Genomic DNA, 15,367 nt, shown 5'->3' with positions numbered 1-15,367 from the left:
TAACGATATGACGCTATGAAAAAAAAAATCGCTATGACGCTATGACCGCTATGAAAAAAAAAATCGCTATGACGCTATGACGCTATGAAGCTATTAACGATATGACGCTATGAAAAAAAAAATCGCTATGACGCTATGAAACGCTATGAGCGATATGACGCTATGACGCTATGAAAAAAAAAATCGCTCGCTTTGCCAAGGGGCGGGGCTCGCCCCCCCTCCCCTCCCCCTCCCCTCCCCCGCCCGGCAATGCCGGGTACTTCTGCTAGTTATCTATAACAGCATCGGGCATCTGATGGCATCTTCAAGTACTTTGGATTGTATTGTCACGGCATCAACCAAATAAAGATATTTCAGAGTACTCTTACCAATGCATGTTCCTGAAGGTTCAAGAAGAGTCTCTGCCTCTAAGGTACCCCTACTTCTCACTCAACTTCTCTCCCCCACTCTTCCCCCCCCTCCCCTTCCGTAGCACCACAACATTAAGAATACCAAATTAAGTCTATGAAAAGATTCTTAACACCATCCGAATATCTTTGGCCAACCAAAGAGTGAGAAAAGTTAAAAGGAGTTATTTAGTACAAGTCAAGCAAATCGACATAACTGCCATCCCAGCACCTTGCATTCATTATTTACGTTCAGGAATGTTGAACACAGTCGTGCAGACCGACACGGCTTCCAATTATCCCGTCTTGTTTTTCTCTGAACTGCCTCAAAAACAAACTGCATTATGTAAAGAGAACGATGCTCCTCTGCACTCTCTTAAAATAAGTCCCCAAATTGAAAAGATTTGGATAACAACATTCTATATTCGTGAGAGCTGGCAATAAAGAAGCATTGTTACCATTTAAGGATATCATAATCACACAGCACTGACGGATGATGAACCTCTAAATACGACTCATCTATCCCCTCAATCTTTCACCCAAGGCACACTGGTGTGTTGCAAGGAACAAAAAAAAGTCAAACTGTATTTTGGCCGTAATTGCAGGACCTCAAAATGGGGCTCACCCGGATGAAGTTTTGGAACTTTCGTTCTCGTGCAAGCATCTCCTTGTAGAAAGCAACCGCATTGCAGTGCTGGCTGCAGAAAGTGCCATAGGTCTCCTTCATGAGCCTCCCATTCTCTCCAGAGAACTGTACACAAAAGCAAGTACAGTATAAAATAAATGACCAGGGATTGTATTTCGAAATGAAAGCAACAAAATACCAATAAAAGGGTGCAAGGTAGAGCACAAAGACTCAAGAAATATTGCAAGTGGAGATCACACCTGCCCCATAAGTATATCTCCAAAACGAAGCACAACAAAGTTACGATCGCTATCAGCAACGAGGCTTTCACGCCGGCGCTCCAGGAGACGTGAAATGAACTGGGTGTGAAGCTCCAGAAGGTCATCAAGGCATGGGAAGATGCGCTCCAGGAAGTCGTTATTCCACTGCAGCTCCTTGCGCATGCCTCGCGCAAACACCTCAGACATGATACGCAGCGTGCGAATGTGATGCATCTCTGTCTGCATCAGCTCTGCAGGGATAGGTAGATGAAGAGGATAAAAGGCACAACCTTGGTGTTAGGTCCTCAGAAACACACACACACACACACACACACACACACACACACACACACACACACACACACACACACACACACACACACACACACACACACACAAAATTTTAGGCAAGCAACAATAACAAGATGATGTTTCCATTAATCACTAAAGACAAAAACCTCAGAGTGGAAGTATGCAAGGTGAGAATTTTAAGCATCAGTCTCAATGTTTCCTCAGTGGGAAGCAGCTGTAAAGTGAGCCTGATGGGATCGACACCAATGACAAGGAGCAAAATGTAACAAAGCTAACCCACCATAGATCACATCCTGCCTCTTGATCTCATCCTTGTTCTGCGTTTGCACGAAGTTTGGATCCACTGCAACACTCCATGAGTCAGCCTCGAAGCATCGAGCTTCAGCCTCCAGGCTGCCCATGAGATTGCATTCAATCACATCCTCTCCTGAGAAATTCACGACAGAATTGCACAAATAAGGGGAGAACAAAGAGCAGCATAAACTTTTAAACTCTATTTGCTGTAATAGTGCCTACCATAAAGAATCATCCCATTAACCACTTGCAATTCTGAGAGAGGAAAGAAAGCTCCTTTCATGGCACAGCATTCCATGGTTTTGTTTTTCTTTCCATTTATGAAGTGGAACAACACACTAAATCTGCATTGTGATTTGATTCCAAAATGTAAGCTGTTAAAGCTTCACCTATGCACACAAAGCAGGAAGTGTAAATGAAACAATATGCATTTCAAATTGCACTTTCAGAAAGCATTCTGACTTGTGCTGCAATCAAAATATAACAAGCGTTGCGCCTCGGTCCCCCGTCGGTGAAGTGATGCGAGTTGACAAAGTGGAAAACGCAAGGCGGCCATCTTGGATTTTGACGTGGCGACCCAATTTTCAATAGCGTTCTTCCTTATGCCTAGATACACCCACACACCAGATTAGAAGTTGATACTTCGCTTATTTTTCAAGATATTCCGCTCACAAGGTTCAGACATACATGGCGGGGCCATCTTAGATTTTGACGTGGCGACCCAATTTTCAATAGCGTTCTTCCTTATGCCTAGATACACCCACACACCAGATTAGAAGTTGGTACTTCGCTTATTTTTCCAAGATATTCAGCTCAAAATGTTCAGACATACATGGCATCAGACATACATGGCGGCGGCCATCTTGGATTTTGACGTGGGTTGCACCCACACACCAAATTCGAATGCGGTCCTTTGCTTACGCACGCACAGACGGACACACGGACGGAGGGGAAAACCATAGTCCCCCTTTCGCTCCGCGCTGCGACGGGGGACAACTACTTGCCTTCATCAGTGAGTGACTCCATGGAGGTGCCCTTGATGCGACTGAAGAAAGACAGAGATTCTGTGGATTGCCACCTACTGCGATGCAGGCCATTGCGCTCTCCGCCAGATATTCCGCTGAATATATGGGACGGAGGTTTGTAATGCAGGAGCGCGAAAAAAAAAAAAACATAAACATAATATATCTGAAGAATTATCTTACCCATTTGATAAACATGGTTATAACTCTAAAATAGTGCAAGGTGCAATCAATACTCCTTCATCAAGGAGCTGGTGCTTTTAAATCCTGAACTTTTACATGCTTAAAAAGAGCGAGAATTGCTTTGCAAAACATGTCAGCTACCAATGTGATATTTTCGAAGTCCAAAAAGGGCAAAACTGTGAAAAATTAACGAAACGCCCTGAAACTCAAACTTGTTCTGTAACTTATCATAATAAAGCCATGTACCAAGTTTCAGTTGAATATGTTAAAGGTTAAGGAAAAAAGGTCTGAACTAGAACGACACTTCGACATCACAACATCGATCGATATGCCTCCGCCCACAATATTACATCATTATACATATTTGTACCAACTTTGATTTAAATCTCTTCAGCTGTTCTCAAGTTATCACATTTTTTACCTGACATGGCCTCTGGCCTTTGACCTCTTGATGCCATAATCTAACAAGTTTATCTTTGCATCATAATACATACTTGTACCAACTTTGGTCAGTATCCCATCACTGGTTCACAAGTTATCGCGGTAACAGGAAGTCTGCTGACATTCGTTGGTAAACGTTAAAGATCCCAAGGTGTCTTTCGCGAAGAGTAGGCTAGCTATCACTGGCACCCTGAACAAATTCCAAATTCTTTCTCTAAACTACAGAGGGCATTGCATCAGCAACACAGCCACACCCACCCTCAGCCAATGATGCTACCACACAGCCTTGTGCTGCGTTCAAAAGAAGAACCTGGCCTCAGTTACTTCAGAAATAAAAACACAGCACAGAAACAACAGGTCATCCGATCAGGACCAACTTAATATATGGCTTTAATAAGAACAAGGTTGTAGTCCATAAGAGTCATCGTGAGTGATGAGCCAAAGCTTACACATTTAGCTGAATAGTAGAAACACTTTTTGTGAGAGATGATGGGCAGAGTCTGCTCCGAGAGGACGAGAGATTCAGCGGGTAACGCAAGCCATCTCCTCCAAGGTGAGTTGACTGAGGTCGATTTCTTGAAAGACCATCTGGATGAGGAATGAGAGTTTGAGTCACATCGATTCAACTGCCTGAGAGTTCACGTTCGGGAACTGTGCAGCGCATTGTTTCAGGGAACAAAGCAAGCTGAACTTCCTGTTCCTTTGTGAACATTATTGGTAAGTGTACCAAATGTTGCGCAGTCATCCAGATACCAATACAGGCCTAGCCAAAAGTTTGCATTGAAAGCCAAATTTTCCCACAAATACGGCAAGAGAAAATACATTCCCAAGAATGAAGCTTGAAACTCTCGCTTAAAAGCTTTCCCCTTAATCGTTGTTGTTGTTGTCAATTATACGCAGATATATCTCACTTTTCATTAAGGGAATCCTTCGACTTCAAGCACAATTTGCATGAGGATTAAACCAAGCACTTGCTGTCTTGTTGATGAATAAATCAAGTTTTTAAACAAAAATCACTGCTCGAGAAGGGTGCTCCTATTACCTTGTACAAATTACTGTAGTTGCATTCCACACTTCTCCTTTTAGGCTAGTGGTCTAGGATGATGCCACTCAGATTGTATTTTGGGAATCTCACAAACCGACTATACAATACAATAAATTGCAGTGTGCACTTCAGATTCCTTTCCAGACTTATCCCAAACATTACCTTAGCACATGGCCAAGATCACATGCATATTTGTAGTCACCAGCAGCTCCAAATTTGGCCAGCTTCCACTGCTTAGAATATTGTTTGGTCTTGCTTGAAGTTTTCTTTGGCACTGCAAAATAGCTCGAAGCGAGCAGTTTTGCTTTTGCTATACAAAGAGGTTTCCTCAGTGCCTCTTGAGGTTGATGGGGGCATGAACCTAGTATAATCAATTGGGACCTTGTAGGGGCAGCATGAGACACTATAAGAAAGTGGAGGACGTTCAGAGATATAAAAGACAGGACACAACAGAAATGTATTACACACAACAGAAACGTTAGGAATAGAGAAGAAACCAGCAGCGCGAAGCAAAGAGTTTTGGAGCAGCGTGTTAGGGAGGGTTTAAATAAAGATATTTCTCACCAACAAACAATCAAAGCATGATCCTAGGTTTTTTGCCCATTTGACAAATATATAAAATATGCACAAGAAAAGCTTGCCTCCCAAGCAAATACATATGGATATGGTAGCGACATTACGGATCATATTCCTATTCCTCGGTGAAGAACTGGGTAGCTGAGTTCAAGCATGGCGGAACAAGCACTGAAGATTAACACAGATCAGGCTGTCCTGCTGAGGTAACAACACCACAAATGGTGGACCAGGTGCATGAAGTAGTGATGAAAGGCAGACGAGCAACCAGCTGGCATGTAGCTGAGACATTGGGTGTCAGTTTTGGTTTGGTATAATCAATCCTCACAGACAAATTGGGCATGGCTAAGGTGTCAGGATTCAGGGAGTCCACCGTGCTGACAGTGTCCCAGAAAAGAGTTCGTCGAGACATTTCACGTGAGTTGTTGGACCGTTTTCATGCTGATTTCAAGGATATCCTCCATTGGATTGTCACACAGGACGAGACATGTGTGTGTTCACCACTTTGATCCTGAGACCAAACAACAGAGCATGCAGTGGAAACACACCGGGTCACCAACCCTTGAAGGTTAAGAGGACATAATCAGCTGGACATGTTGTGGCCACTGTGTGACAGTGTGATAATGGTAGACTTCCTGGAAAAGTGAAATGTTATAATCGAGGAGTATTATTCTGATGAATGCACCAGTTGTGTGATGCAATTAAATAAAAGAGGCGAGGGGAAACTCACCCGAGGTGTGCTGCTTCTCCAGGAAAACACATCCGCACACACAGTCCCACACTACTCCACAAACAGCCCAGCTTCCGGTGGCTATTGCTGCTAACCGTGGGTATGAATTTCTGGAACACCCACACTACTCAACAGATCTAGAGCCATCCAACTTCTATTTCTTTCCTTACCTGAATGAAGCTCTGCGGGACAAATATGAGAACGCAAATGTTGTGATGGCAGCTGTACAGGACTTCCTAGAAGGGTATGACAAGGAGTTCTACATAATGGGCATAGCCAAGATAGTGGACCGATGGATGGATGAAGTGCATTACCAGAAAAGCAGATTGCGTTGAGAAACACAGTGAAGTGAAATAAAAGATTGTATCGTGTTTTCCTTATTGGGCCACAAACTTACATTTAGTCAGGTTCACTATGTTTTTTCGTTCAAAATTTTTGGAGATTAGCAAAACTATACATTTTTGGAATATTCAGAGCATGAGGAATCCAAAAATTAATGTTGGCATTTGCGTAGACACCTTTGCGAAAATGACACTCAGGACATTGATGAAGATCTGTAAAAGCATATTCCTGAACGGTATAGACCTCGTAGATCCTGTGTATAGGACTTATAGTTCAATCTGATACTAACAAGGCTGCTTTCTTGCTTTATAAACCCATACCTATAACTTCAAAGGACTTGCAATATCATGTATTATGTAATACAGTTATATCACAAATATAAAGACAATGGTTTTCAATTACCTTTGTTTGTTGCTTTTCTATGATCCTGAGCACTATTTTGAGGCCTTTATTGGATTCCTTGACCCAGAAAACATAGGATTAGCATATTTAATTAAGTTTCTAGGTTGACTAGAAGCCAAGAGAGCGAAAATATGTATTTTGTGGCGGCCATTTTGAAAATCCAAAATCTTTGCCTGTGCAAATGCCAACATTGATTTTCGGATTCTCCATGCTCTGATGATTCCAAAAATGTATAGGTTTGCTAATCTCCCAAAATTTTGAATGAAATTATATTTGTTAACATAGTGAACCTGACTAATTGGAGGGTTTACATATTAGCTAGTGTGCCAATTTATCATGGTCTGTGGTTTTATTATTTTTTGCATGCAAGGTCGAGGCTCGTGTAAGAGCTAACATTGATCACAAAAAAAACTGACACGTAAAACAAAAAACATGATAAAGGGAGCGGGAGAACAAGATGGAGAGCAGGGACATCGGGAGATCTGTGGGAGGGAGAGGGCTTGGGGGGAGGGGGCATGGGAATGGGGGAGTGGGAGGGTTGGGGCGGGGTGGGATTTGTAAAAAAAAACACGTGGACACTGCCAAGACTTCCAGGAAAGAAGTGGATCTGGGGTGAATTAACGGGGGTAGAAAAGATCAAGGTTTTGGATGGGGGAAGACAAGACATGGTGGTGGAGAGCCGTTTTACAAACCTGGAGGGAGGAGTGGGATTGAAGAGAGTTAGGGAGTTTGTTCCCGAGGTGGGAGAAAAGAGGAATGAAAGAGTGAAGGTGAGCAGAGAGTCTTGATTTTGGCAGTTTAACCATAAGAGGGTTGCTGGCAGATCTTGTGCGACATGTAGGAATATTTGGGGGACAGAGCACAGACAGCTGGGGGAGCAAGGCCGGAGAGGAGTCGGTAGAAGACGGAAAGATCACTAACCTGCCTGCGGTGAGTGAGTGAAAGGCCCTCGGAGTTAGCTTCATCGTGGGAGATTCCAATGATTCTGAAAGCTTTGGTTTCAACAGCGTGAAGACGAGCTAGGTGTGAGGCAGAAGCACCGGCCCAGATGGGAAAACAGTCTTCCATTGAGCTGCGGATGAAAGCCTTGTTTGTGGTGAGGAGCTCAGGTGTGCCAAGAAAGGACTTCGCACGACGGAGGATGCCCTGTTGGTGACTGGCTTTGGAGGCCAGCTTGGAAATGTGGTTTTCCCAGGAAAGATCATGGCAGATAGTGAGACCCAAAAGCTTGAGTGACAGAACTTCTTGAAGAGCATTGTTGAGAAAGTAGATTTGAGTGTTGTCCAGTCAGTCTTTTCGGAGAGACATAGTGAGAGTGTGAGGTTTGTCAGGAAATCTGAGTGTTGTCAAAAGCGTGAGTGTGTTCATGTAGGTTAGACCATTTTCTGTAACCAGGGACCTGGCACTGGGAAGCAGTTCTGGTCCTGTGTATGCCTTGAGAGGCGTTGTAAGTGACATAGGGATTAGACAGGGAATTGTAATTTGTACGTGTCCTCTCTGTAAAACTAGACAAGCCACCAGGGCAAGGCAAGGAGAGGGGTGCATTTGGATGAGACGGTGCTTCGTGTGTAGGCCGATAAACCCCACTCTATGAGTATACGGCCCACGGCACAGCACCGACCATCATAAGGAGCTTGAGGGTGCGATGCCATTGGCGGGCTGCAAGGTGTCCTTTTTAAAAAGAATAAAGACATATCAGTGTTGTTTGCAAAGAGTAGGCGAGTTATCATTGGCACCTTGGCTAGATTCTAAATTCCTGTCACTGTCAGTTGAACGTCTGGACTGGCCAGCTGGATCACAAGTCTTAGGCCAAAAACGTTCCACGGCTGACCCGATAAGGTGGGAAAAATAGGGCTATGAATGAAGTAGTAGAAATATATTGTATATGCAGTGCATGGCTAATGTGGTTATTCTTGTTTACAAAAACTTACAAACTGACACATTTATATTGTTTGCCGTTACCATCACATATTGCTTGCACGACGTTTTTTATGCAGACTAACAATAAATTTAACTAGAGAGTTCATACAACACCTTACCCCACGCTATATCTCCCACGCAGTCTTGAGAAAAATGGTCGGGGGCTGCAAGTGGAAAATTGGATTGGACGGTATGACGTAAAATGCCGTAATATTTTGTAATGCTAAACGGAAGGGTTTCGAAAGTGCCAAGAAGGGGATTTGTCTTCTATAGCGTTCAAATATATAATTCAATTGAAATTTTAAAAAATGATTTTAAAGATTGAAGAAAACAAGCCCGATAGTCTAACAACAGCGTGGCCGGGCTTGTTTTTATGCTTCAGTTGAAGAGGATAGTATGAACTGGGTGGGGATAACAGTTAGCAAATAATGTAAGTATTATTATTTTTTGACTTCAGGCATGGACAGCCAGTTCGTGAATGACTTGGATTAAAAAAACAAAAAACGTTGAATGGAAAACTATGAACCAATAAATTCCACATTCCTGTGCCACCTTCAGTTGAACGCCAGGCATTGACAGAAGGTTCGTGAAGGAATTGAACAAAAAACGTACCCAGTCTGAATGTTCCTATATCCAGTCAATAGCGAAACTGCAAATGGGGGAATCCACGAATGTCATGGATGGAAACCCTTATGTAATTTCCTCATTCTGCTTTAAACTCAATATCTCCATCTTTTCATTCATCATTACAATCACAAATTAGTACTGTAGTGTTAATATATCAAAATATAATGTTAAATCACGATTGTATTGAGATATTATCAAACCAGCTAACCGTCATCATCTGTTCACTTCTGGATTCGGAGCAAGGTCTGTATCGATCACATTTCAAAATCATAATTGTATTGAGGAATTTCTGAAACCTCCTATCTGCCTTACGACACCAGCTGGGACCCCAAGACCAGGTTATTATATTTTATTTTAGTAAAATATACAACTGTAATGGTTACTAAACGCTGTCCCCCTGTCATGTGACCAGATCCTCAGCACTGATTGGTAGATGTTTGTGAGGGACATACATACATACATACATACATACATACATACATACATACATACATACATACATACATACGGGAAAAGAAACGCTGTTATAGACGGCATTGCCCCCACGGGCTACGCTGTAAAAACTCTTTTCTGAAAGTTTACCGCTGTCGATGCAGCGTCCTTCACACCACGCCATTTAAAACAGAATTGGAAAACCATTGGGAGAATTTCAGTGGCTACAAAGTATTTGGATGGCAACAGATATCCAACGTGACACCAATGTTGAACTGTATAGAGTCCTAGTTGTCACAATCTTGATGTACTGGTCAGATACGTGGACATTCAAGGAAGAAGATGAACATGAACTCCTTGTTTTTGAAATGGTATGCCTCAGAAAAATAATGGGAGTAACTAGGCTGGACAAACTAAGGAATACTATAAAAGGAAAAGCACAACAAGTAATTAGTTTTTTGTTTTTTTTGAGTAAAACGCACAATAACAGAGAATATAACACAAATAAGGCTTTGATTTTTTGGGCACATTCAAAGGATGGCCCAGAACAGACTTCCAGAAATTCTCACACAAGGAAGAGTAAATGGCACCAGATGAAGAGGAAGATCACCAAAAAGGTGGATGGACTGCACCAAGGCAGATTACAGGGCCAGACAAATAACGTCACTGGCGGAAGCACGCACATTGGCTCAAGATTGAAGTCTGTGGCGACGGATCATCATTATGGAACAGATGGCAGGACAGGGAGTAGCAGTCGCTGCTCCTGTTTTGGCGCCTTACCTAAGTAAGTGAACTAATTTAACACGTTACATTTGTTCTGCGTGCATGTTTGTGTCCTTCATGACATCGCTAAATCAGCAGGTTTCCTGTTTGGAATGATTTTCAATTTTGGTTGATGCCAGACAGGTAAAAAAAAAATTTTTTAACTCCTCTCTGTACATGCATGATCGGGACAAATTCAAAACCAAATTACTGCTAAACTTCAGGTTCGTTTCCCGATTCATTTTGAGATTAGTGTTCAAATTATAACATTCAATTGAAATCAAATTGTTCCCTGATCATAAACATTTTTTGTGGACAGATATACAGACAGACAGACAGACAAAGTGAACGAATTGCTTAACCCCACTTTTCGCTTCGCACACACAGGGTAAAAACTAAACTAAGCAAATGAAAGTAAAAGCAAAATACCTGCCTGGTCCAAAATTACAAATCATCGTGTGAGAGGAAGCGCCAACACAAACTTACATCGGGAAGTTGCCTGGAGGAGGTCTTTGGTAGAACCTGAGCGGAACTGCCCACGGCGATTCTGCGGGGGGGGGGGGGGGGGGGTGAAAAAAATGCAATTTTTGAATACACACTCTCAAAGCTTTGTCCCAATTTTGAAAGTCAGAAGAAAGGTAGAAAAGGTAAATTCCAACAGAAAACACTTGCTCATGCAACAGTATACAAAAGCACCAGACAGAAATATAAAACATCAGACTTCCAACAAGCTACAATGGTAACCAAGATAATGCTACTCATGAGCGGATAGAACCCTCGGGCCAAACGAGGTCTCTACGTGAGCTGTATAAGCTGATGTTGCTTTGTCAGTTTCCTAGAAATGAAACTGTGACGATCATTGCACTGCTAAACACTGGCAGTTTGAGTCCTCCCCCCTTTAGCCATCCCTGAGGACTCGAGCCAACTAATTAGGCATTAAATGACACATACAGCCATTCCTAAATCGAATTTGACCATATGGATACCCAATTTATCGAGCAATGACACGGGTAGTGTACAGACGCATGCAGATTCTGGTGACTTAAATTACGTGAAAATTTCCACAATCTCCTAATTCAGGTGCCTATAATATTGTAACGTTACATGATGCACATCTGATTTCCTCATTGGGTTCTTTCCTCAATAGTCATGGTCTGTATGTACACAAGACGAGGATATTTCTGAATCAAAAATTCATCGTTTATTCACACTTTAAAAACGGTTGCTTTTTGTGACGAGTACATTTGCAACAATGTACATGTTCCTTGGGAAAGCATGCTTCCAAGTTTATACTGCAACTAGGAATTTTTCACAGAAATATAACAAAGTGCAGTTTATCAGTCATAATAGCGTAATCATCTCAATAATACACCATTATATACTGTATGAGGAAATGGTGAAAGTGGATGAACTAGCCAAGCTTCACAGAAAACTCTCCATTTATGCAAGCAACGAAGATGCAATTAACAATTCACTTCACCCAATAAAGAATGGCGGAATTTGCTTCCTATTCAATAAAGTTGACCAAAACTAAGTTGCTAGCATGAAGGATTTATTTTTTAATGATGTGGTGGTGTAGCACAGGCATGATGGTGCGAATGGCCTCCTCCTGCTTGCAAATTTCCTTGTATCAAATGCATTGTGCTAAAAACAACATCGAGCAAAAGAGGAAAATCAGAAAAGCTCCTACTTCACGAGGTTGGCGTACTCGATTTATGATTAAAATACATGGCAGCAAATGTACAACTAGGCCCGTGCTTCGGAGGCAAAAACTCGGTTCGAATCCGACAAAGTAATTTGGCAAAAAAAAAATTCCTGGGTCTCAGATAGGCTCAGAACTCAGATAAGTTTGCATTGCATCAAGCGTATGTAAATTGATCACCATCGGGGACAAATGGCATCAATCTAAGCTGCGTTGACAGGTGCGCTCCATGTGGATATGCTGCGAGACTCGAGAAGTCGATGAAGGAGAGAGAATTAGGCGAGGCACGGTGCTCACCATACAGAACTGGTGCACCACACAATGTCATCTATATATACTAGATGGTATTCTTAGAATACTTACCCTGCGCAGTCAACTTGTTGCAAGGCAATTCTTCTGTTTTTGAACATTTTTTTCTTTGATCCAATATGGCTGCCAGACCACGTGAGCGATGACATCATAAATTTATATTCTCTAATATAATTGTTGCATAGATCATGCTCGATACATTTCAAACTGATCAGACTAAGCGTTGTCCCTGTCGAATTATGACGTCATAATTATGGCACCAATGACGTCATCGTTAACAACACCTATTCCCCATATGGAGTCCTTTAGAATGAGCCATGTTTCAATTTTTTCCATGCAGCCGTTTTGGAGACTAGGGCATGCCCGTACTATATCTATATCTAAAATTATATCCCCCCCTCTATTTACATGAAATGGTTTGGTCCATGAAATGTTTTGGTCCATTCGCAACGCCAAAGCGAACGGCGAACGCTTTACATGAAATGGTTTGGTCCATGAAATGTGTTGGTCCATTCGCAACGCCAAAGCGAACGGCGAACGGCTTGCGAGTACAGTGACAATCCCCCCCCCCCCCCCCCCCTCTATTTAGATGAAATGGTTTTTCTTAGTTTTAAAACATAGTTTAACGCCAACATAGCGCCAACATAGTTTGCAAACGTGAAATAAATGAATACGCTCTCAAATGTGCCATCCGAGGCAGAGTGTGTCCGCCACGTTCGGCACACGCGATAGCTCGCTGCTCTCTGATTGGTTGAATCGTTTTTTGGACATAGCTCGGTAAGTAATTGTCCGATTAATATGAAACCTTGAAAAGGCACATCCTCGGGTCCCCAGCAATATACCTGGCAAGTTTAAAGTATATCGGACCCGTGGTTGTCGAGAAACAGCGGTCACAGACAAACAAACGTACAAACGTACAAACAAACAAACACACAGAGATTACTGGAATTATAGATAGATAACACACAGTGTGTGTGTGTGTGTGTGTGTGTGTGTGTGTGTGTGTGTGTGTGTGTGTGTGTGTGTGTGTAATGTTACCGATAGACTCCTAAACGGAGAGGCTCACGTACTTGATATTTGGCACAGACATGGCCATTGAGCCTGGGAAGAACATGGCCGACCAAAAAATTTATTTCATAATATTTTTTTACCATATTTTTACCTCAGCGCATTTCAGCGCGGAATATTATGCACGGAATCTGGCCGGAGGCAGAGCAGCGTGCTGATTCGCTCAGAGCGATCACATGATGTTCCTTGCCGCCATTAACTCAGTTACGCGTTCGCACGTATTTCAGAGCAAAAAGCGATTGCGTTTTTTCACATTTCAGCGAAGAACATTGCCATTCACACCACATAGGTTTTTTTTTCTTTCATCTTTGGATCCATATTTTTTTTCAGCGAGGAATATTATACACGGAATCTGAATCGGTGGCAGAGCAGCGCGCTGATTCGCTCATTCGCGCTTATTGATGACAATCACATGATGACGTGATCACGAATGATGTTCGTGATGCGATCACGTGATGTTCCTTGCCGCCATAAACTCACAGCAAGTAGCATAGATTTTAGCACGATTAGCATTTAGCATGATTTAGCATGATTTAGCATAGATAGTAGCATGTTTCACATAGATCTATATATATAAAACACAGTTTGTGTGTGTGTGTGTGTGTGTGTGTGTGTAATGTTACCGATAGACTCCTAAACGGAGAGGCTCACGTACTTGATAGTTGGCACAGACATGGCCATTGAGCCTGGGAAGAACATGGCCGACCTAAAAATTTATTTCATAATATTTTTTTTCCCATATTTTTACCTCAGCGCATTTCAGCGAGGAATATTATGCACGGAATCTGACCGGTGGCAGAGCAGCGCGCTGATTCGCTCATTCGCGCTCATTGATGACGATCACGATCACGTGATGACGTGATCACGAATGATGTTCGTGATGCGATCACGTGATGTTCCTTGCCGCCATAAACTCACAGCAAGTAGCATAGATTTTAGCATGATTAGCATTTAGCATGATTTAGCATAGATAGTAGCATGTTTCACATAGATTTTTTTTCAGCGAGGAATATTATACACGGATTCTGACTGGTGGTAGAGCAGCGCGCTGATTCGCTCAGAGCGATCACGTGATGTTCCATCCCCGCCGCCAGTTGGCTTCACTTTTCACGGAGTATGAGCATTCTATATATTTTCAATTCAGTGCGCCCGACTCGCTCACGTACTTGATTTGTGGCATAGACATGGCCATTGGGCCTTCACGGTGTAATTTGTGCGAGGCTTTTGTCCGAGTGAGCTTGAGTCGAGAGGGCGAATGTACGGGTTGGGAATGTACGGGTCTCCCTTCCCCCACCCGGCAACGCCGGTACTGGAGGGCGTCACAGGATCGGTGAGTCTCCAAAATCCGCTTCGTGCTGTTGTGAAGATTCAGGACGATGTCGCGATTGTTGTGCTGCTCTCCGACCATGAGAACTGCAACGTCATTGTTGACTGGCCCTCCCCTTCACTCCCCCTGCCCCCTCCCCCCCTCCCCTCCCCCTCCACCCTACCCTTCTCCCCTCCCTTTTCCCCCTCCCCCTCCATTTTCCCCCTCCCCCTCCATTTTCCTCCTCCCCCTCCCTTTTCCCCTTCCCCCCCTCCCCCCCCTCCCACTCCTCTCCCATCCCTCCCCCCCTCCTCCCCTCCCCCCTCTTCTCCCTCACGTTTATACATGGAATGCTGGGTACTTCCCCCCCCCCCCCTCTTCTCCCCTCCGCCCCTCTCCTCCCCTCGACCCCGTTCCCCTCCCCTCCTCTTCCCCCTCCCCTCCCCTCCCCCGCCCGGCAATGCCGGGTACTTCTGCTAGTTGCCAATAAATGCAAGTGATTAATTAATAATTCGTTTGAGACAAAAAAAACCTCATTTAATTTCTTACGAGTTTAATAAAACAAGCATTCTGAGTATTGCACTGCAATACATGTCCCCTACCAAAGTTCAAAGTGCCTGGTGTTG

At 43.2% G+C, this 15,367-nt stretch overlaps 1 protein-coding gene across 3 annotated transcripts in view; it reads right to left on the bottom strand.

Annotated features, from left to right (window-relative positions):
* The window catches only part of LOC137434422 (rho guanine nucleotide exchange factor 2), a 200,254-nt gene that overhangs the window by 33,954 nt on the left and 150,933 nt on the right, over positions 1-15,367 (bottom strand). For all 3 annotated transcript variants that reach the window (XM_068127398.2, XM_068127399.2, XM_068127400.2), the window contains 6 exons: positions 10,843-10,903; positions 3,973-4,111; positions 2,882-2,997; positions 1,864-2,010; positions 1,272-1,522; positions 1,012-1,137 (listed from right to left, as the gene is read on the bottom strand). In XM_068127398.2, coding sequence (XP_067983499.2) covers positions 1,012-1,137; positions 1,272-1,522; positions 1,864-2,010; positions 2,882-2,997; positions 3,973-4,111; positions 10,843-10,903 — 840 coding nt within the window. The remainder of the gene's footprint in view (positions 1-1,011; positions 1,138-1,271; positions 1,523-1,863; positions 2,011-2,881; positions 2,998-3,972; positions 4,112-10,842; positions 10,904-15,367) is intronic.

The sequence above is a fragment of the Myxine glutinosa genome, chromosome 10, assembly GCF_964187855.1.
Source record: "Myxine glutinosa chromosome 10, kmMyxGlut1.1, whole genome shotgun sequence".
In the NCBI taxonomy this organism is placed as follows: domain Eukaryota; kingdom Metazoa; phylum Chordata; class Myxini; order Myxiniformes; family Myxinidae; genus Myxine; species Myxine glutinosa.
The sequence above is the reverse complement of the archived record's forward strand: the minus strand, read 5'-3'. Positions and strand labels throughout refer to the sequence as shown.